Source organism: Globicephala melas, chromosome 1 (genome assembly GCF_963455315.2).
Source record: "Globicephala melas chromosome 1, mGloMel1.2, whole genome shotgun sequence".
Taxonomy (NCBI): Eukaryota; Metazoa; Chordata; class Mammalia; order Artiodactyla; family Delphinidae; genus Globicephala; species Globicephala melas.
In genome coordinates this window covers 144,443,680-144,466,593 of record NC_083314.1, presented here as the reverse complement: position 1 = coordinate 144,466,593, position 22,914 = coordinate 144,443,680, and the positions used below count along the sequence as shown (strand labels likewise).

The following is a 22,914-nucleotide window of genomic DNA, read 5'->3' as shown; positions in this document are numbered from 1 at the left end:
ACCAGGGAATCGAACCTGGGCCCTGGCAGTGAAAGTGCAGAGTCCTAACCACTGGACCACCAGGGAATTCCCTACACCATAGGTATTTAAAAAAATATTTTATTGAGAAATAATTTAAACTTCCAGGAAAGTGGCAAGTTAAAAAGTCCACCACCACCACCACCTACGTATGCTTTACCCAGATTCAGCTATTGTTCACAGATTAACTCATTTGCTTTATCAGTGTTCCTTTCCTTTTCTCTCTCCATAAAAAATTGAGGCACTTGAGAGTAAGTTGCATACATCATAGCCCTTTATCCCTAAATACTTGAATGTTTGTTTCCTAAAAATTAGCACATTTTCTTACATAACCATAGGACAGTTCTCAACTTCGGTGTGATACTTTAACCTAGCATCTGTCCCCTCCAGTGAAGCTTCCAGCATGATAAGACAGACATGGTAAGTTGCTGTCATGACTCACCTTTATCTTTTACGTCATTGGTATTTTTGGTGAATAAGGTTCCCCCAACTCATTTCTTAATAGAAAATGCCTCATTTTGCATTCAGTTGGTATTTCCTCATAATTAGGTGAATTACACATTGTTGGCCAGAATCCTACCTAAGTGATGTTGTGTCCTTCTTAGGACACAACAGGGGTCACTTAAGTGACCCACATTAGGGGTTACTTAATGTCCTTCTGCCCCTCACTGATGGTAAATTTTCATCACCTGGTCAAGGTGTGGTCCAGTTTGTCCACTGTATATTTTCCCCCTTGGAACAAATAACCAATACGTGTAGAGATATTTGCAGATCATGCAGATATCTTGCTCACTGAAATTTCCCCTTACAAGTTAGCATTCTCTGATGTTTCCTGTCTGAATTGATCTTTTACTATAATGGCTACAAATGATTTCTCAATTCCAGCACTTCCTCTACCTTTATCAGTTGCACTTGATTATCTATAAGCAAAAGCCCTTCTTTCTTATTTATTCATGTAATTAGTTTTCATTATGGACTTGGGATTACTTTTTGAATGGTTCTGATTCATTATTTTGGTGCTCAAATGGTCTCAGCTTTGGCCAGAGAGAACCCCTCAGGTGAGCTCCCACATCCTTGTGACATGCTCCTAACATTTTTCTGAACACTTCCTTTTCTGGCCTAACAAGATGCCCCAGGGCCATCTTGGGCTAACCCTGTCCCAGCCTTGGAATCAGCCTGTTTTTTTTGTTTTGTTTTTTTTTTTTTAAGAGGAAGTGGTATTAGAAGCCAAGATTTGATTTACCAAATTATTTACCAAATAATATTTGGTTTACCAAATAATATATGTGATGCACTCTGATCATTTTCTCCTTCATTAAGAATTTATTTTGGTCACAGACCAAATAGATTTCACAACCCACAGTTTGAAAAACACTGCTCTAGGGCAACTCACTTCCTTGGCACTGGCATCTTCTAAACACCCAGGCCAAGCGAGAGGTTGGTCCCTCTTCAGTGAAAGCACAACTCCAAGAAGCCCCTGGAAGCTAGCGCGGGCCTCTGAGACAGTGAGAGGCTGCTCCTCAGTGGCTGGAGCTGGGCTTAGCACTTGGCAATTACAGGCTGTGGAACTACGTTTAGGGCAACAGCTGTTTTCTGAGGCCCAAGTGTGTCTAGCTAGGTATAGTTCTCTTCCGTGGTGGGGGAAATCAACCTTCTACATCTGCCTCTCCACAGCCTTTGCTGATGGTGGCTGCAGAGAGCTGGGATTGTGACCTTTCCCGTAGACTTGGAGCTTCTAAGGCAAGAAAAGAATGGGAGTCCACCGAACACCAGCTTGTAAGGACCGAGCCCTTGGACTGTCACCCCCCAAACCTGCCAGGCACAGGATGCACTTGTTAATAACGGGTATTAATAACAGCGTTAATAATACTGGTAGTAGGTATTTGGGTGTAACATCTAGCTTGGTCTAAATATAAATCGGAGCTTCTGTAGGAGCTGTGGCTCCCTTGGTCCTGTCCTCCTAGAGAAGTTACCTTTCTTCCTGCCACCTAAATAGATCTTGCAGTTATCCATACCTTTTGGGATCAGTGCAAACTTTTAAATTCCCCTGCTCTGGCCCTGCACAGTCAGGTCCATTCTCAATTGCATAAAATGTCCTTTATGTTTAGTAAAATCATCTTGTGGAACTGGGCATAAAATAGCCAAAGCTAGTTCACTGTTTTCCCTCGTTTCATTTTTGTTTTTATACACTGTATGTTGTATAGAACTGAAACATCACATTTCTAAATAAGGCAGATTCTTCTATAATGTAAACTTAGATTGAGATACAGAGATCCTTATAAAGAGGAACAGAAATTGCCATTCTGGTAACATTAAATTTTTAAAAACTAAATTCTTACCAAATGCTCGGCAGTGTAGTTTCTCCATTTCTTTTTATCACCTCTTATCTGAGCACCTACCAGACTCTAGGGCTACAGAAATATGCAACTTTGCCCTGTATAAGTTCCCATCTAGTGTCTTCCCTCATGCACAGTGTTTCCTGAATGCTGGTGAGCTCAGAATTTCCAACTGAATTTACTTCTATCATAAATAGTCATCTGGGGAATAATTTATGCATTTAATGCATTTCAGACAACAAGCAAGCAATCTGCTTAACACTGTTTCTAGAGCAAGTTTGTGACGGTGGTTTCTATTTTAATAATAATGCTAAAATAATTTTAATAATGACAGTAATGGGATTTGGAGGATTGTAATGTAGCCAGAAGGGATAAGGAGCAGAATAGGAATGATAACGCCCATTTTAGAGTTTGGGAAGCTGAGGCCCAGAGAAGCGAAGAATCTATCTGTGATGGAACTGGACCAGGTGCAAGCTACCTGCCTCTACCTTCTACCAGTCTCAGCTCCACAGTTTCATCTTAAAAGCAGTTGCCTTTACTTTTTTTTTTTTTTTGCGGTACGTGGGCCTCTCACCGTTGTGGCCTCTCCCGTTGCAGAGCACAGGCTCCGGACGCGCAGGCTCGGCGGCCATGGCTCACGGGCCCAGCCGCTCTGCAGCATGTGGGATCTTCCAGGACCGGGGCACGAACCCATGTCCCCTGCATCGGCAGGCGGACTCTCAACCACTGCGCCACCAGGGAAGCCCTGTAGCCTTTACTTAAGGGGCAAGATCTTTTAAGAGCTGCCCACACATATTTGGAAAACAAGCACTCAAAAATTGGGAAGCAACAATGCAGGTTTCAGAATAGTGCTATAAGAAAGGAAAATAATAAACTAGTCTGCCCTTTAATTGTGAGCAAGACTTCCTGAGATAAATTTCTTCCATATTTTATTCAGTTCACTAATTCAAAAGAAAATGTGCCTTGCACTAAATTGAAAAGAAATTTTAAAATTTAAAAATGATTTGGGTTGTGGCTGGTTCTCAACTGCTCATAAGTCACTAATCTGCGATGCTGAGTTGCTGCATCTGGATAAATCTTAGGAGAAGATGAAGCTGGGCAGGCTCCTCCCATGCCAGTGACCCCTACATGCCATGGCTAAAACAAAGGCCTTTTAAGAACCTTAGTCTCTAAGTCCAGTGGGCGGCTTTGTCTTGCCTCTCTCAGCCTGGAAGTTCTGTTTTCCAAAAAGCAAAGGGCAGTTAAGCAGAATGAAATTGAACAGGTTATGATGGGAAATCTCTGAGCCACAGAAAACTTCCTATCAAATTTCTAGCAGAGGAGAGTTTAGAAATTCCTAGGGCTGGCAGAAGCTTCAAGCCCTCTTAGCACTGGTGAGTTGGGTGCAAACCCTGCGGGGAAGACTAGGTTGAGTCAGGAACCCTCTTTGCCACCCCTCTTTGCTCTAGGCCACCTTAGGAGGGCTAACAACCCTCCTTTTCATTCTAGATGGCTGCTTGTACGACATATAGATATGACTGCATTTAAGGGTTAAGGCTCACATCGGTGGAATTTTTGGTAGTTCACTCTGATAGGTAAGACTGGCCAGCAAGCTCTCAGAAAAGTTATTTGTTGTCCCTGCTCTGTTACCCACTGTAAGCTCTGCTCTTAAGGGCAGGGAAGCATGGTCCGGCTCCATCCCAGAAAAAGACACACACACAAAAGCTCAATCCCCGAGGTGTGCATTTGCAATGCTATAGTGATCAGTAAGTTGAATGTATCTGCTTTACATAAAGCCTTAGAAAATTATCTTCAGGAATGCTTTGTTGAACTTAATGCTTCAAAAAAAGGGGGGAAAAAGATGCGGTATTAAAGTTTATTTCTAAGAGATGTAGAATATTGCAGTTTTGAACATTAAATCTGTTGCAACTATAAATCCCTCCATTATTTCCATCCATTCAGAAAAACAGAGCCAAAGGAGAATTTCTTGGGAAGAAACGAAGGGATTTCCCTAGGTGATGAGCTGAAGAGGCAAGGCTTCCCCTGCCCTGTCTCTAGAGGAAGCCATAGCAGCAGTTTCTGTCAATTAACAAATGTTACTGCCACTCTGGCTTTAAAAAGTGACAGGGAGCAGCAGGGCTTTTGTTTAGGACTTTCATGGTTACTTTGTGAGGAGAGTGTAAATCCCCTACAATGAGTTAATTAATTAGACCTAGTTTCTTAAATAAAATCAGCTACATAATATATATACACATATATATATAGTTTTTCTTTCCTAGTTAACATTCTTTCAGTCTTAGGTACATGGACCAAACCCAACACAGCCCTACCCTTACTTCCCACCACACAGTCCTGAACAAACTTCCACTGAGAGCTCTGAGAAGCAGGGAGGCTAGTGCAGCAGCTGTCAGGAACCAAGGCACAGGCACAGGCAGGGCAAACTGAGGGGGTAAACTGAGTTGTGTGGGATAGGCTGCCACTGGCCACCTGGAGTCACAGAACCCTGCCCCCACCCTAAGCAGGGGGTGTGGTGGGGTGTCCAGATCACACTCGAGTTTTCCCATCCCTTACAGTTCTATCTTTTAAAGGCACATCTAGAAATGGTGCAACTGGGGGCTGGGGCAAGCTGCAAGCAGTTGCTACCCAGGGGTTAAGGGGTGACAAGGCTCCATGGCAGAGCAGTGAGGCTGTCCTTGCCCTCCCCCAGACGGAGGGGTAGGGGGAATCTTGGAATCCAGCCTGTTTGGGTGGAGGCCTGGGGAGGGGCCAGCAACAGGAAAGACTAGGGCCTGGTCAATATGCAAGTACTTAACAGGCCTTTGGTGCTTGTGCAGCAGCATCTCCTTTATGTACAATGACCGCTATCGCCAGCAAAGCCGGGGGTGGGGGGAAGCTGGAGAGGAATTGCTGGCCTGACTCCACTCCCTACATTGACCCTCTGTTGCACAAGGGCACAAAGCTCAGGAAGTCTAAACTGCAGTGAATGTACAAGTAGATTTTAGAAAGGGTTTCCTGAAGACAGAACTGGGAAAGTTAACTTCCTTCCCCAGTTCTGCTGAAGATCATGAGACACTGAGCCTGAGCACTACCCAACCAACAGTTTTGCCTCTTGGTCTTCCTCACAGATGAGAAATTCCTAGGCTTTCTCCTTAGATATGAGTTGAGTACTGGAAGGGTCCCTGGAGGGCCCAGGCAGTGAGCAGGGGACAGAGGTTCTAAGGGCCCAGAGAGCTGCCCACCTCACAGGCCCCTGGGCTCCAGGACCAGCCAGTTCTCGGTGACCATCTGCACATCCTGGCCACTCAGAGGCTCCCGCAGCCTCACCTTCACCTCCAGCTTGCCCCCAGTGGGCTTCCTTCCGTCCAGGACCTGTGAGGACCACGGAGAGGGAGATGGTAACTGAGGGGGAAGGGGTGGGGAGCAGGGAGCTCCCTGTGCTCACAGGTGAGGAGAGAGGAGCTAAAAGCATCCTGCATCTCAACACCAGAGTCTCCATCTCAGGACAACCCCACCCTCCTGCTGTTTGATGGTGGTGGTTTTAGGTAAGTCTTATTTAAAAAGTCATATGTAAATCCAAATAAGCACCAATGCTCTGAAGTGGAAGTGAGAAACCTAGAGCTCTGCTTACTCAATTTTCCCCACAGTCCCCTTGGCAACTCCTGGAAGAAATGCTCTGGCTTCAAGGTGCAGCCTGAAAAATCACTGAGCCCAAAACTTCAGTTCACAGATGGCCCAGAGAAGTGAATGATACCATCACACAGCCACTGTGCAGCAAGGTCAGGACGTGCTTGTCTTTCCAGCCGCCACGCTACTTCCCTCCTATGCAGGAGACGGGGCGGCTGGAGTTCAAAGCAGTGCTACAGAATTGTGAAGTCTAACCAACCTCACTGGGGCTGATACAGGCCCCACTTAAGAACTCCCCCTAACAGGCAGAGGCAATGTAGTGGGAAAAGCCCCAGCCTACGAAGGCATCAGCCAGGGTCTGGGCCTAGTTGTGCCAGAGAGGCTCTGTCCGAGCTTGTGGAACACCCTTCTCCTCTGGGAACCTTAGTTGCCTCGTCATCAGGGGCAAGTTCTGGGAGTCCCTGTGAAATTCAGTGAGTTCAGGGAAGCTTAAGGAGCTGTCTGGGGCTGATTCCTAAACACGGACTAGCTGTGTTCTGGTGGGTCCCTCCTCAGGAAATACATTATCAACTTTATGTCCAGAGCTTGTTCTACTTCACCACGTTGCCAGACAACTGCCTCAACCATAACCTGCCCCCAGACACCTAGGAATCTGTGTGTGCCAAGTTGACAGCTGTGATCAGGCCCCTCAAAAGCCCCCTAGTCCACCGTCCCTGGGAGCCTGAGTAGTGCAGAGCGTCTTGGAAGGACTGTAGCTACTTCCTCTCTGGGTGACGCTGTGAAATTTTCTCAGACCCTCTGAATCTCTTCATTTGTGAAATGGGCATAGCACATACTCTATAGCACACTTATGGATATTTTTAAATTAATGGGCACAGAAAACCCACAACAGGGACTGATGTTCAGTGAACGTTGGCTCTTTTCTTGCCAAGTCCTCCGATTTGCCCACCCTACCTCCACAATCTCCCTGATCTCACACTCATTCTCCAGACGCTCCAGTTTCAGGTGGGCTGTGCCGACCAGCTTGTCACTTCTGAAGAAGGATCTGGAAAGCCAAGAGTCAGCAGAGGATTGGACTGGGCAGGGAAGGCAGAAGTGAGCTGGCTAAACCCAGCACAAGAAAACTGAATAGTAGGGGCAGCAGCAGCAACAGAAACCAATCCTTCCCCCCAGCCCACCTTGGCAGTGTGACTGACCAGAGCCCTCACCCTTTGTGGAAGATTTCAAACTTGATTCCTTTGCTTTGAATCACCCTCCTGAAGCCCCGGTGGTTTCGGTTGATGTTTAGTTTGAAGAGCTGATTAAATTCTGCAAGAGTGGGGAGAACACAGAGGAACTTGGCTCTCAGGGATTTCCTGACGAAGTAGAAACTGGCTCAGGGCTGGCCTCTCCTCTCAATCTTGCTGCCTGCAATTTGGAGTCACTGCCACCAGAGGGAGGTAGAGAGAGCATCGAGGTCCTGGCCTTGAAGTCCACGTGGACAGTTCTTGTTAGACACAGATCAAACCAAAATGGGAAAGGCTTGGAATTTGGAGTCAGGATTCCTGGATTCAAGTCCTGTTTCCACCATCTCCTTGCTGTGAGGCCCTAGGCAAGTCCCTCTACCTCTCTGAGCTTCAGTTTCCCCAATTACCTTAGAGAAGTAGTAGTAATACCTGCCTTTATCTCCTAAGCTGAGAAGACCAAGTAAGATAATAGATCTGAAAGCACTCTGGAAACACAAGTGCTGCACAGATATATCAGAGGGTGAGAGGGAGGAGAAAGCAGCCCTCACGTGGGTCCTCACCTGGAGAATTTGTGTTTTTCACCACAGCTGTTTTGTTTTTTTGAGCCTGGTCCTAAAGCAGTGAGAAGAGAGGAGTCAGGACAGCTTGAAAAAACAGAGCTACAGGGCCAGGACCTCTGGGCTACATCAATGCTGAGGGAAGGGACCCACAGAGGGAATGGGCCCAAGGGTCTTCAAACCCCTCCCTATAGCCAGACTCCAGGGATGGGGAGAAATAGAGCACAGGGCCCTGGAAGGGAAGATGGGGTTCACAGGATCCTATTGCTACCTGAATCTCACCAAATTAGGATAGTGGAACTCAAACCGCACAAAAGCATCCAAGTCATCAGGGGTCACCCCTATGAAGGAGAAGCAGGAGTCAGGGTCAGAGGGAGTAGCCAGGAGTCCAGCACTTGATGCAGAGGGAGAGCCAGTGCCTCCTTAAGCAGCCAGGAGTGGAGAGTCTAGACAAGTGCCTCTTAGAGTAGGGGTGGCCCTAGGGCTACCTGGAGGGGCTGGGAGGTTCATTCCCCGGACAACAATCAGATGCATTTCTGTGCTGTTCAGTTCTGCGAAGATCCTAGAGCCACGAAGCAAGGAGAAAGAGCCCAAAGTGAAGGAGAGCAGTAGGAAAAGGTCCCCTCTTCCAGTGGCTGCCTACCCAGCAGGGTGGTGGACAAGAGGAGAGTGGGCCCAGGGAAGCAAAGCTTGTCTGAGTAGAAGCAGCAGAGCTGGCGTGCAGACCTCGGTCTGTGACCCCTAGTCCAGGGCTCTTTCCCCAGCCACCACACAGCTCTGAGTCCCTCCTCACAGATAGGCACCATGTCCTACTGCTCCCCAGCCCCAGGGCCTACTTCAGGGTCAAGCCTGGGAAGCTTCACTCAAGGGGCCTAAGTCTCCACCCCTGGCTCCCAGCTTCTTGCCCAGTCCCTGCCTGGAGCCACGGTCTCCCTTAGGCTTTGGCACCTCACAGTTTGGAATGTCTTCAGCTCAAAGTGGTGGCTGGGAGGGTCAAGGCCCTGGGCCTGGGCCAGCTGCAGGATCTCAAGCTGCTTCTTGCGGTCTTGAGCAAGATTCTCAAACCTGACAGGGACAGGTGTGCACATCAGCATGGCAGGGCTCATTTTCTGCTCCCCACCCCACAAGCTCCAGCCCCAGCCCCGCACTTACCGGGTAGTCTCAGCCACATTGCCCTGGTGCATAAACTGCTTGGAGAACAGCACACACTTCTGAAAATGGGGGCTCAGAGTGAATCCAGAGTCCAGAGCAGGACCCATCTAGGTTGGCCTTCGAGGCCTGACTTCTGAAAGGTCCAACCTTCTGTAGCCTCACCCCTCTCCTCCAACACGTACCTCAAGTTCACTGCTCCCAAGTCCCATTGCACTTCTCTGAGTTTTTGCTGTTTCCTCTCCTGAGGATAGCCATTCCCCTAAATTCCCTTAGCAAACTCCTATTCTTCATTAAAACCTAACAGAAAGGGACTTCCCTGGTGGCGCAGTGGTTAAGAATCCGCCTGCCAATTCAGGGGACACGAGTTCGAGCCCTGGTCTGGGCAGATCCCACATGCCGCGGAGCAACTAAGCCTGTGCGCCACAACTACTGAGCCTGAGCTCTAGAGCCCACGAGCCACAACTATTGAGCCCGCGAGCCACAACTACTGAAGCCTGTGCTCCTAGAGCCTGTGCTCCACAACAAGAGAAGCCACGGCAATAAGAAGCCCGCACACGGCAATGAAGAGTAGCCCCAGCTTGCCGCAACTAGAGAAAGCCCACGCGCAGCAAAAAAGACCCAAGGCAGCCAAAAATAAACTAATTAATACATTAAAAAAAAAACCTAATAGAAACATCACTTTAGAAAGCAGACTTGCAGGCAGCCGTTCAGATAGATACACATACACCCAGTTATACATCTATGTATATCTTACATACATACATACACACACACACACACACACACACACACACACACGTGCACGCATATCTGTCTCCCCAAACACTTCTTCCTCCCATCTTCAAAGTAATTCCCCCTGCACTCTGTTTGAACTTCCTAACCACCCTGGCAAGAGGGGCATTAATCATCCATTTTATAGATGAGGAAAATGTGGTTCAGAGAAGGGAAGTGCCTTACCCAAGATCACACAGCCAAGTAAGTAGAAGAGCTAGAATTTGAATCCTATCTTGCCTTTCACCAAGGGGAGGCTGTGGGCACTGAAAAGGGAGGACAGACAAGCAGTTTACTGACCTCATGTTGCTCCAGAAGCATTTTTTGTAGCTGGGCATACACCTCCTCAGCCTTCTGAGAGAGTCGCAGGTCCTCATGGTGGATCAGGATGAAGTCGCCCTCCTCATCCGTTAAGGGTGAAGGCACCTGCCCAGGTCAAAAGGCCCCTCAGGGGCCTCAAGAGTTAGATTATTCCTCTACTGAGCCTAACAGACACAGGAATCCAAACGAAATGTTTCTCCAGCCTCTAGTAACCTCCAGTGATGGGAACTCATTGCCTGCCATCCTATCCCAGGCTGCTACAATGCTCTGCTTTCCTCTGGCCTTGCCCGTCCTTGTCAGCTCTCACCACAGGCAGCCCCCCTGGCCTCCCCTGGCCTCTCTTGGCGTCCTGGGACAGAGAGATGCATAAGCACAAGGCTTTCTCAGCTGTCACCACATCCTACTCAGGTTCCACCTCCTCCAAGCAGCCACCTTGTTCAGTCTGCATGTCCAGCCGGCCACCCACCTCTCTGCCTGAGAAGTCCTGCTGCTCATTAACCAGGCGACACTCACCTTGGAGAGGTCCACAGGTCGGCCAGCCCGCACCTGGATGATCTGAGCCTCAAGGGATTTGGCCACCCGCAGATGGGCTTTGGCCTGCTCCAGGTCCTGGCCACGCTTGGCCTGCAGGGCTGCCCGCTGGTACTGCAGTTTCCGTGCCTGCAGGAGGGCCACCTGTTCTCGCACTGGAGGGAGGGGATGCTGGTCAGAGCCATGCCTGCCTCTCACTAGAGCCTTCACTCCTCCATCCCTCTTCTCCCCAACTCACCAGCCGGACTCAGTGACTCCTTAGAACTCGAGGCTTTGGGCTCAGGCAGGGGCCGGGATGAAGGGACCAGAGGCTGTGCTGGCTTCTTGGCCCCTGGGGCCTGGGCTGGGGGCTCATCCTGCAGGTGCCCAGGAGGCTGTCACAGGAGGCTGTTCCCCACCCCGGCCATGGCAGTTTCCAGACTCGGGCTCTCTTCCTAACACTGTACTATTTACTGTGTGACCTGAAAGGAATGGCTTTCCCTCGTGGGCCCTAGAGAGTCTCAGAGCTAGAAGCCGCCTCAAAAGCTCTCTGAGCTAACCTCCCAACATGAGACAGCAAGGTAACGGGGATCAAACCTGGGCTCTGGAGTCAGAAACACCTTGGTCTGAATCCAGCTCTGCTAATTCCTAGCTGGGTGCCCTTGCCCAAGTTTTTTCTCTGTAAAGTAGAAGAAAGAATATCTACCTCGCTGGACACCAGTGTTTGGGTTCACCCCTCATCTGCTGTTTCCCCCACCAACCCCTGGAGCCTCGGGCACTCAGCCAAACCTTGTCCTCGTCCTCGTCTTCCTCTGCGGGGGCTGCATCCTCCGAGGAGGCCAGTTTCTGGGCAGCTGCTAAAGTAGCTGCCACCACGTCCTCCTCAGTACGCACAGTGCACTCCCAGCCAGGTATAGGGGGGAATCCTGTAGAAGAGAGACAACGGGGAGAGGGTGCGGGTAGCCCTGGGGAGGCACCCGATTGCTGCCGGTCCTGTGTGGGTCCTCCTGGGCACGGCTGGGATGGGTGCCTCCCCCAGAGCGGAGGCAGATCTGTGAGAAATCATTTCCCCTTCCCCCCATCCTGCTCAGGGACCTCATAAGCCCCCAGGCCAAGCCCCACTCACCTGGAGGAACAGGCAACTCAGCAAAGTCAACTTTCCGTCCTGCTCGGTGGGCTCGAATGGCATCTTGATATTGCTGCAAGGGAAGGAAGGGAGGGGTTGATGGTGGGCAGCAGTCTGCAGGCTCCACTCAGGGAGAGACAGGAAGAGGACAAAGACAGCAGCCCCAGGAGGAAAAAGCGCCCCCGAGGCAGCAAGAGCTCCAGAGACAGACAGACAGACGAAGACTCAAAGACCAGGGAGCAGACAGACAGCAGCCAGCCAAGGAGGGAGGCTGCAGGCCCACCTTGGCAATGCGCTCGTGCATCCGGGCCTTGCGCTCATCCCCAGTGCCCCGAGCCTGGGTGCCTGCCTCACGGTACTTGTTCAGCCTCTGCTGCAGGGCGTCTAGCACTGTCTGTGGCTCAGTAGGGGCCACTTGAAAGGAGAAAGGAGACGGCCTCAGCTCTGCCTGCCTCCCCCCAGGCCCCCACTCCATAGTCTCATCATCCGGTCCTACCTGGGGCGGCCGGGATGTCAGGGGCCATCACTGGCTGCACTCGCTCTACTGCTGGGTGTACCTCTGCGGGTGCTGTGGAGGCCTTGGAAGCCTGTGGGAGGGGCTTCAGGTCTGGGGGACCCAGAGCAGAGGTGTAGATGTAGGTGTGGGTGGGGTGCCTGGCCAGCCCCAGCCCCAGCCTGAGCAGGCTCCCCCCGCCCATTCCCACACTGACCCTCAGGTGCTGGGGGCATGGCACTCAGGTCCACAGGCTGCCCCTTCTCCAGGGCCTCCAGGACGGCCCCAAATCTCTGCAGCAGGAAGAAAAGCAGGTGTGGGCATAAGCCAGGGAACCCCAAGGATCTGGGATGAAAAATTCCCCCTCAGGCCAGTCTCACTGAAGCCCAGTCGAGCTGTGTGACCTTGAGCAGGTCACCGCCCCATCTGTGAAATGAGGGATTGGACACAGGACCTCTGAACCAGATGCCATACCTTCCCAATCCTCATGAGCTCTCGGGCACGATCTAGGTCTCCAGCCCGCTTGGCGTTCAGGGCAGCCACTTTGTACTCTCTCTGTCGGGCCACCAGCAAGGCCCGTGGGTCTGCGTCTGAATCAGGGGGCCCAGAAATACTAGGGCTTGTCTCAGGCTGGGAGGGGTTGTCTATGGAGAAACAAAAAGTCCACAGAGAGGACATGAAGGTCAAAGAAGAAGGTCACCAGTGCCTCCAGGTCTGGTTGGCCTGAGGACCTCTTAGGGAAGGTGTGACTGACAGCAAGGGAACAATGGCAGGATGGGGAGGCAGGCCTTGGGCTCTGACCTTGGGAACCAGGATGGGATCTGACTCTCTCCAGATACCTGGCTCCACGGAGGGGGGAGCTGGGGCTTCTGCTTCAGGGCTCCTGCTGGTTGTTTCCTGAGGGGCCAGGGGCCTCTTGCCCAAGGCCACTGGAGGTGGGATCTCATCCTCACTGATCTTCCTGCCTTTCCTCACAGCAGCCAGCTGGGACTCCAGAGTCTGAGGGAGAGAAGAACCAGAAACCTAGCCAGCCATCACAGCCTGGACCCTGCTCAAAGACAGGCCCAGGATCCTTCCCCTCTGCGAGGCTGGCGGGGAGGCTTCCCCTCCGCTGGCCCAAGCTCCTCCTGTGCCTCACCCTCTGCCCTCACCGCCCTCAGCCCCACGACTAGCCCTGCTCCCCAGCCGAGCCCAACCCACCTTTAGGCCGCGCTCACAGCGCCTGGCTTTGGCCGCTTCACCTGTCTCCTTGGCACTGGCCACCGCCTCCTGGTAGTTGTGGATCCGATCCTCCAGCAGAGCCTGCAGCCCCTGAGCCTGAGCCCCTCCAGCCTGTAGATACTTGAGTTCAGGGCCCCACCACTCCAGGGCCAGCCAGGCCCTTGCTGCTCCCTCCCTGCAAGGAAGCTGCCCCGGAAAACGAAGCTCTTGGATTCAAGGAGAAGGAAGAACCTAAAAGCCTCAAGGTGGGAGGCAAAGACTCACTGGAGAGGCCAGAGGCCATGTCAGAGGCAAACACAGAGGCCCAGACAATCTGTGGAGGCCAGGAAATGGCTGCAGGGGGCGGTCTGGGAGAACAGAGAGGCCTTTGAGGCCGGCAACCACCAAGGAGTTTCTTGGGCTCAGCCTCTGCTTGGGGCAGCTGCTGAAGGAGGGCCCTGGAAAGAGTTCACAGTATTCCCAGGCAAGCCGTGCTCCGTGTGTGTTATACATGGACATGCAGGCACAAAGGACATGCACAAAGGCACGATGGACCCTCCAGAACCCACCTGAGCCTCTGGGACTGAAGCTGTTAGGAGAGCTGTCTGCACTGGAGGTTCAATGTTCTCCTGTTCCTTCTCAGAGCCACCTGGGCTGGCTGTCTCCTCGCCATCCAAGGGCCCAGCCTCCTCATCTGCACCCAGGACCTCCTGCAGCTCAGTCTGGGGAGACACAAGTCCCAGGAGCTGGGGAGCCTCATGACCATACCCACGACAGGACCCGAGAATCAAGGACACTCTCCCCCAGCAGTATTTCCCAGTATCACTCACTGTGCCTGAAAGTCCCCTTTACCAAAACACTCCTTTAATCTGACCAGGGATAGGCTTGAAATCAGTGAAGCCTCCAAATCTGAAAATCCCCAAGTACAGAGCTCAGACCACACATCAAAGGGGACAGATCTCACACCACACAGTCAGGAAAAGGGCCCAAGAAGGGCAAGGCACTCAGTCAACATCAGCGCACACAGAGGGAAGCACCCCAGGCCTCCTCCGCAGGCTTGACCACAGAGCCCTCCAACACCAGCCCGGCAGACGCACCAGCAAGTCTGCATCGTCCTCCAGCCCTTCCTCCTCCTCCTCCTCCACATCCCGCAGGCAGTCTGCCGCCAACTTCTCGATGTGGGCCATAGGCAGTGGGGCTGGGGGAAGAGGGTCACAGCAACTCAGAGAAGATTCCCAAGGAGTAAAGGAGGGACTTCAATCCACTGAGCTGGCAGGCACACCCAGGTAGAAATCCTCCTTCCCCTCGACAGCCAAAGTCCCACCTCTGCTCTTCCTTTATGACCCAGTGCAGAAGACCCTCAGCAGGGAAACCTGTCCAGGCCCTCCAACAGGCAACAAGCTGCTCCCTTCTTGGCACTTTTGCTGTGGAAGTTATTCACAGACATATCCATCCATTCCCCCTAACCACACCTTTCCCATATATATAAAGATTTTTAACATTCATTTGAGCTTCACAGTAATTCTGCAAGATAGGTAATACTGGGAACTCCTGGCGGTCCAGAGGTTAGGACTCTGCGCTTTCACTGCCGAGGGCCTGGGTTCAATCCCTGGTTGGGGAGCTAAGATCCCACAAGCTGTGCAGTGTAGCCAAAAAAATAAAAAAAGACAGGTAATACTATCCACATTTTATGTATGAGTAAACTGAGAACTTTATTAATTTTCCTAACATTGCAATTCTGGTAAATGGCAGAACCAAGATTCAAACCCAGGCTCATCAAACCCAAAGCAGGTTTGGACTGAGAGAGAAGTGATGGCCATCGTTCTCCCCAACCAGTGAGCCCCTTCTTGGGTCCTCTCCTTGTCCTCAGCTCAGGAGCACACGGGATGGGAGATGGTTCTCTCTAAGGGTTCCTGGTTTAGACCCTCTGACCCTCCCAGGCTTCAGGTCTCTGTCCTCTTCCAAGCTGGGGAGGGAGATACCACTTATTCATTCATTTGACACAATTTCTGTGCACTCATTATGTGCCCAGTTCAGCCTGTGCTGAGCCCCTAGTCTATACCAGGCCCTGGCTAGGGCTAAGGATAGGGACCTGAGTCAGCCTGCAACTCAGACTGCTGACTGTCCACAAGGGAGAGGGCGCAGTCCAGAAAGGAGTGAGCTCCCCATCACACAGCCAAGTGAGCAGGGCAAGATGGCCTCTTGGTGGGAATGCTGCAGAAGGGACATGGATATCAGAAGGACCGGATGATCTGGCCGGCTCCCCACCCCCTGCAGAGCCCACCTGGCCCCAGCATCAAGTGCTCCAAACTCACCCTGCCCCTTGGGAGCTGGCTTCTTGCCTGTGGTCCCTGCTTCCCCAGTGAGGGCCAGCAGCTCAGCCTCCAGGTCCCCATCATCTTCAGTCTCCTCCATCCCCATCAGCATGTCCTCAGGGCTGAACTCCATAAACAGCCCAAGCTGAGAGGAGACACACAACGAGGCAGAGGGTGGAGCCCAGCCCCAGAGCCAGCCTCCAGGAGCTCAGTGGCTTCTTTGCTGTCTGTGGGGCCTAATGTGCAGAAAGGGAAACTGAGGCCTGCAACATTACCCCCTGGGATGCTTATCTCCCTGGTGACTCTACAAAGAACCCAGTAAGACCACACTACCATTATGATTACTAGCAACACTAACAGCACTACCTGCCGGGCAGGGTACGTAGCAGCACTCTCTGTGACCATCTCAGTTACTTCTCATAATCCTGAGATACGTCCTATTTTCTTTTAAATTGTGGTAAAACACATGTAGTGTGAAAACCACCATCTTAACAGTTTTTAAGTGTAGAGTTCAGCGGCGTTAAGTACATCCACATTGTTATGCAGCAATCACCACCATCCGTCCACAGAACACTTATCTTGCAAAACTGAAACTCTGTAAACTCTGTACCCATTAAACAACTCCCCATTGCCCCCCCCACCCCATAACCACTATTCTACTCTTTGTCTCTATGACTTTGACTACTCTAAGGTAGGTCCTATTTTTATCTCCATTTTCAGATGAAACTGAGACAGCCTTGTAAGTGGCAGAGCTAGAATTTAAAATAAGGTCTTGTGTCTTGAGTCTATGCCCCTTATCCTACCACCTCCCTTATCTGCCTCTTTTAAGACAATAAAAATGGGCTAAGAAGTCTCAGAACTTGCACCCAGAAGAAATAAAGGGAGAAAAATTAGAGACCCCATCAGTCCCCGACAGCCCAAGTTGTGGGCAAGCAAAGCTGTGGCCCTAAATGAGGAATCCATGAGCGCACTGAGACTCCATCAGAACACCCTGAACTCTGGCGGTTCCTGAACCCTCCAGAGCATTCACACGGAGGTGGCCACGGCAGGAGGAAGCCTGGGATGAAACACACGAGAGTTCAGGCCTCATCTCCCACATGTGTGTGGCAGGGGCGGGTCAGAGGGTCTCTAAGGGTTCTGCCAACTCCAGGGGGCATGGCTCAAAGTCTCTAGACGAACAGGGAAACCACACACATGACCCAGTTTGCCTGAGTTGTCAGAGACCCTCACGCTCAGACTGACCCAGAGGTGAAGGTGAAGGTAAAGGAGGCTGTATATCCGTACCTGCTTGGCAGCTGCCACACCCTGGTCACTGGCCTGAAGGCCCTTCCGAGGTCTTGGCCCTGGCATCTTGGCAGCCTGGACACTCCTCTAATGGGGAGGCGAAGAGGCTCAGACTGGAGCAGCCTAGAAGCCCCGCCCCCAATGGGTGTGGTTAGTAAACTCCCAACTCAGAGAAAGAAGGCAATGCTTAACACCAGCCCTGGAAGTATAGCACTGAAGCAAGCACCATGGAAGATGAAAGGGACGTGGCCACCTGTTAATAGGCTTAAGGGGGGGAGTGTGGACACAATAAAAAGTTACCGAACTGACTGACAAATTTGGATTAAACCCAAGTGGTTGAGTGGTGAGTGGCTTAAGAAGGCAGGTTCAGGGAAGTAACTCTAGGTACAGGGTGGGTATAAGGCTGGGTAGGATTCAGAAAGGCTCTAAAACTGTGCTGTTAAACACAGTAGCCATATGTGGCTGTGTATGTTTAAATTTAATCAAGTTAAAAATCCTGTTCCTCAGCTAGTGGCTACCATCAGCCAGCACAAATAATGAACATTTTCATCACTGCAGAAAGTTCTATTGGACAGTTCTGCTCTAGAGAAATCTGACTCAGCATTCTGATTCACTCAGAGACCTCACAACCATTCATAGGACCTACTGTGCATCAGAGTGTCCTGGGCATTGGGAGCGCAAGAATGAATCTGACATGGTGTCAGTCCTCAAAGAACATTTACATGGTGGAGCGTCCCTTATCACTGGACAAAACCCACACAGGGCTGCGCCAGGGGCCATGGGTGCCCAGGGGCGGCCCCTTACCCAGCAGAGAGAAAAGGCTTCTTGGAGACGGTGGTGCCTGTGCTGAGTTATGAAGGTTTTGGGGGGAAGGAAGGGGAATAGGATTCCAAACATAGGGAACAACCTGATAATGGTTCTGAGGTGACAACAGCTTGACCTGCACAGGAAAACTATACTGGGATTAGTGGGGCATAAAGTGTGAGGCGAGAAATGGTACAAGCGAAGCTGAAAATGTGAGCAAGGGGCAAAAGAGAAAAACCTTTAAGCCTAAAGGAGTTTGGGCATGATTCTGAAGGCAATGGACGTGATGCGATCAGGTCGGCGATTCAGAAACATCCCTCTGGCTGCAGAAAGGAAGGAAGTAGGAGGGCGAACCCAGGCTGGAAGCCGTCTCGGCACCGAGCATCTTGCAACGGTCTCGGCGAAAGGGGAGAAGCTGAGACAGCGTGGGGGCGGCATTGGGGATGGAGAGAAGTGGACCGACTCCAGTTAGGGGGTAAAATCAACAGGGCTCGGAGGTTAACTAGAAGTGCACTCACGGGAGGGGGCGCTCAGGATGACTCCAGGCGTCAGATTTCAGTGACTTGGGTGAACAGCTGGCGGTCAACTGAGCGGGTGACACGGAGTCAGCGGGTCAGTGAGACGCGCCAAGTCTGCGGCTCCGGGGGCACCGGGCTGGGGGCAGCGGTGCTGTACCAGGCCCGGGATCAGGCGAGAGAAGGGCAGGGAGTGCGCAGGGGAGGGGAAGCCGGGGACCCCACTCCCGAGCTGCAGGACGCGCCGCCCTGCCCAGCCGCCTCCATCTCCCCCGCCGTCCCCTCCTCTTCCCTCGCCAGTGGGCGGGATCGCGGCATACCTCGAGGCGGATCCGAAACCGACCCGGGCCTTCTCCCGCCGGGGACCGCCCAGGCCTCCCGCGGCCCCTGGGCCGCCGAAGAAGCCTCAACAGGAAGCGCCCCGGCGGGAGGCGCCTCGCGCTCTAACACGTGACTCCACGACTGGTGCGGCGCGTATTACGCATGCGCAGGGCAAAGCGGGCGTGGCGCTCCAACAGGTGACTCCAAGGGTGAGGTTCTCAGCGCGCAGGCGCCTTCGGGCAGGTAACGCAAAGTTTTCACGGAGGGTTGTTGTACAGTTCAGGGTTGTCCGGCTGCTTGTGCAAACGCAGCAGGTTTGAACCCTGTCCTTGCCCATTTATTAATACAATTTAGCCGCCAAGCTTCTCCCTCACTCCCACTCTGAGGCTGTTTGGGCGTAAGCTCACTTATCTAGCCTCAAGTCCTCGTCCCGCCCCTCGGCGTGGAGGTGAGGATGGTGCAGCCTCCGCCCTAGAGGAGCGGTTTCTCTGCTCACCATCTTCCGCAGTGCCCTGTGTAACTGAGTCTCTAAGAAAGAGAAATGGGGCTCACCATCTTATTCTTATTCAGCACTTAAATGTACCTTTTCCAATCAGAAGGCGGGTTGAATACTTAAGATATGAAAGGCAGTGTTCATTGCACCTCTTTATAAAGTTACTTCAGACAGTTCTTACTGTCTTTTAACACCAAGTTCTTACTCCGCTATCCGGTAGGGCAATGCAATGCAATTGGAGGGTAGGGGGAAGGAATCTTCCATCTAAAACCTTGCAAATCACTTCCTCCTGCCTATTTCCTAAACTTTTATCTTCCAGTTTCCTTGGACAAAGAGCTTTTCCACCTCCTTATTGCTTTTTGGTGATTTCCTGAAGAAGAGACTGTCTTTACTATTTTAAAATGGAATGTTCAGGGAACTCCCTGGTGGTCCAGAGGTTAGGACTCTGTGCTCTCACTGCTGAGGCCCCGACTGCAGTTCTTGGTCTGGGAACTAAGAGGCTGCAAGCCATAAGGTAGAGAAGCCAAAAAAAAAAAAAAAATGTTGAAAAGAAATAAAATGGAAGTTTCACTCCCATATTTCTTCTCATTAAACTTTAAAATGTTTTATAATGAAACATTTAAGACATACAAAAATGTACAATATTTCACATTTGCTAGAATGCAAACTCCATAAAGGCAGGAGCTTTTGTTTGTTCTTTAACTTCAGTGTCTAGGGCAGTGCATGGTACACAGTAGGCACTAAATAAATAGTTACTATTTATTGTGTGAATTAACAAATACATGGGCACTTACCGCAAGTTTAAGACAAACCAGTACAATACTCTTGAAGCCCCCTCGCCACCTCTCATGTTACAACCCTTTCCCAAAGAGATATTCAATCTCCTGAATTTGGTGTTTATTATTCCTGAGCATTTCTACTATGTATGTGTACATCCTTAAGCAAACCATAGTATTTTTTTTTGCAAGCTTTGACATTATATCATTGTTACCACTGCAAATATTCTTCAACTCCTTTTTTTACTCGACCTTGTTTTTAGCTTCATCCATTGATACTTATTATTTTTCATTTCTGTATCTCAACAGTATGAAAATAATTCACTTTTCCAATGGCTTGCCATTACAGTGCTATGAATATTCTTGTATATAATTCCTGGTGTTTACATGTGTTTCTCTAGGGTATATTCCTAGGAGTGAAACTGGGGGCTCATAGGATTTTATAGACTAAATATTTCCAAATTATCTCCAATGCAGTTGTTCTAGTTTACACTTACATCAATGGGGCATTTGGTTTCCAATTGTTCCATATCACCATGGAAAGATTTTTTTTTAATAGATATGAAAGTGTTTTGACTTGCAGGCCTCTTTTACTATGTTTCCATTTTGTTGGTTATATTTCTTATTCTGTGGATGCCTTATTTACCCATTTTCCTTTTTCTTATTGTATAATGCTTTAAAATATTCTGATACTGATCCTTAGTCCATTACGAGCAGTTATAAATATATGTATCTATGTATTTTTTGAGCTATTTAATTTGTTGCAGATGTTATATTTCACTCATAAATGTCTTATGATTCTCTTAAGAACAAGGACATTCTCCTACACAACCACAATAATTTATCACACCCACAAAATTTAACATTTATATAATCCTATTACCTAATATGAATATAGTCCATAATAATGCTTATAACTGTTTTTATCTCTTAAATCCATGACCCAATCGAGGTTCTTACAGTCTACTTAGCTATTTAGCTCTCATTTCTCTAGTCTCCTTTAGTTTAGAATAGTTTCTCCATTTTTTTCTTCTTTTGTGATATGAATATTTTTGAAGAGGAATCATTGCTTTGTGAATATTTTTCCCTCAATTTTGATGTACCTGATAATTTTTCTCATCAGTAGATTGAGGTCAAACCTTTCTGGCAGGACTATGACATGGATGATATATTTTCTCAGTAGCTGACATGAGGTTTTTAGATGTCAGTTTGTTCTATTCTTGGTTTATCAGAATTAACTTGCAAAGTTATACCAAAAAACCCTACCAAGATTTTAATTGGAATTGATTTCTATTTAGAGATTAATTACATTTATTAGATTTATTCCTAGGTACCTTATATATTCTGTGCCATCTAAGTATTTTTTATTTAAAGATTTGTTTTTATGATAAATGGTATCTTTTTAAAAATTCCATTTTCTAGCTATTTGTTACTAGGGATTATTTATTACTGATATTATTTCCAGCAGTTCCTTTTTATGTGCTAAGTATATTACACTCACATTGTTCAAAAGTTAAGAGATACATAATGACATACACTGAATGTCTTCCTCTAACCCTGAAGGTAGCCATCCAGTTCTTTCCCAGAGGCAACCAATATAAGTAATTTCTTACTTACTCTCCCGGAACTATTTTATATAGATACCGTAATTGTGTGCTTGTATTTATATACATGGTATGTTACCATTAAATAAATGTCAGGGCTACTAACAGAAATAAAACCCAGAGAGAGGGCCTAGTGTAGGAAGGTTGGTTTCATTTTATAATTTGATGTTTGTAATGACTATAAAACTTGACAAACACTCCAGAAAAAGCAAATGATTTAATGGAAAATTGCAAAATACATGACAGCCATTGCTGTTCAGTAATACTTTGCTACAATGATTCCACGTGCTTAGGAAATGGAAACAGGGCTCTTTAAAAACAGCAGATCACAGTTCTTCCTTGTGAAGCCCTTCACTCTTCTTTCAGTGCATATAAAACGTCATCCTGGCTGACGTTGAGCCGCACACGAAGGAGCAGGTCATTCCTGCTGGGCTCCACAAGGAGGAGGCGGCAGGAGCCTAGATGAGAGCACACCGCCATGGTCTCTGACATGGTGGGGTACGAGAGACCCTCCATCCTGCACAGTGCCACGTGTTGAGTGTATACCTAGAAACAAAAAACAAGCCTGAGGTCAGCTGCCAGAAGGTAGTCCTGGGTCTGTATCCAATCATTATTTCTTCTTTTGGGACAATGAGACACTTCTTTTCCAGGATACTCAGTACCCCAGAAGGCATCAAGGGTGCCCCAGTGGGGCACAAACACAGGGGCAGAATGTAGTACTGGCCTCGGAATCAGACAACAGCAGGTCTGAACCCTGGTTCTGCCAATTACCTAAATAAGAAACCCGAGCCAGTTATTTCACTTTTTGAGCTTCAGTTTTATCTATTAAATATACTACAATATCCCTCATGAGTTGACAGATATAATATGCTTAGTAACTGTCACAGTTATACAAACAGTCCTCATCTCCAGGGGCTGAGTGTTCCTACTGAGACTGTCATAATTCAAGTCAAATTTTGCTGTAAGGGCATTTTCCTTGGCAGAAACAGTGAGCAGGTGCCAAGGCATGTCCCTTGGAAAAGCTCAAAGGCCTAGAGAGAATACAGGTCACTCTCTGCAGAAGAGCGGTCTCAGGCTTTACAAAAACAAAAACGGGCAAAACATGACTAGCGACTAAATGTTTAAAAAAAGAATTTAGGGGCTTCCCTGGTGGCGCAGTGGTTGAGAGTCCGCCTGCCGATGCAGGGGACACGGGTTCGTGCCCCGGTCCGGAAAGATCCCACATGCCGCGGAGCAGCTGGGCCCGTGAGCCATGGCCGCTGAGCCTGCGCGTCCGGAGCCTGTGCTCCTCAACGGGAGAGGCCACAACAGTGAGAGGCCCGCGTACCACAAAAAAAAAAAAAAAAGAATTTAAAGAAGAAAAGCTTAAAGGAAATAAACAGCTGGAAGGAAAATGTTTTCCTGACATCTCTATTTGTCTAAAACATACTCATACACACAGATATACAAACTCCCAGGTATATACTTAAACACCTTTAATAAACCACTA

General features: G+C 49.5%; 2 protein-coding genes across 10 annotated transcripts in view; both read right to left on the bottom strand.

The window, feature by feature from the left end:
* Positions 1-2,888: 2,888 nt before the first annotated feature.
* Positions 2,889-18,686, bottom strand: CC2D1B (coiled-coil and C2 domain containing 1B). Of its 9 annotated transcripts, none has more exons than XM_060305534.2 (26): positions 18,552-18,686; positions 18,235-18,302; positions 17,955-18,039; positions 16,913-17,035; positions 15,629-15,864; positions 14,411-14,511; positions 13,883-14,035; positions 13,314-13,445; positions 12,953-13,112; positions 12,588-12,757; positions 12,331-12,406; positions 12,117-12,227; positions 11,904-12,034; positions 11,621-11,693; positions 11,284-11,420; positions 10,754-10,871; positions 10,498-10,670; positions 9,964-10,089; positions 8,893-8,951; positions 8,689-8,805; positions 8,229-8,302; positions 8,023-8,081; positions 7,744-7,795; positions 7,166-7,265; positions 6,912-7,002; positions 2,889-5,702 (listed from the first exon to the last, which is right to left on the bottom strand). In XM_060305534.2, exons 5-26 carry the CDS (start codon positions 15,759-15,761, stop codon positions 5,574-5,576), a joined length of 2,475 nt encoding a protein of 824 aa, XP_060161517.1. In that variant the 5' UTR covers positions 15,762-15,864; positions 16,913-17,035; positions 17,955-18,039; positions 18,235-18,302; positions 18,552-18,686; the 3' UTR covers positions 2,889-5,573. The 9 variants fall into 9 exon arrangements, with proteins under 9 accessions (XP_060161517.1, XP_060161509.1, XP_069901274.1 ...); XM_060305526.1 differs by having other exon boundaries at positions 15,629-15,773; XM_070045173.1 differs by lacking the exon at positions 14,411-14,511 and having other exon boundaries at positions 15,629-15,773.
* Positions 18,687-21,738: 3,052 nt separating this feature from the next.
* ORC1 (origin recognition complex subunit 1) overlaps positions 21,739-22,914 on the bottom strand; it is a 30,512-nt gene continuing 29,336 nt past the window's right edge. The window contains exon 19 of the mRNA XM_060288072.1: positions 21,739-21,971. Coding sequence (XP_060144055.1) covers positions 21,777-21,971 — 195 coding nt within the window. The 3' untranslated portion in view covers positions 21,739-21,776. The remainder of the gene's footprint in view (positions 21,972-22,914) is intronic.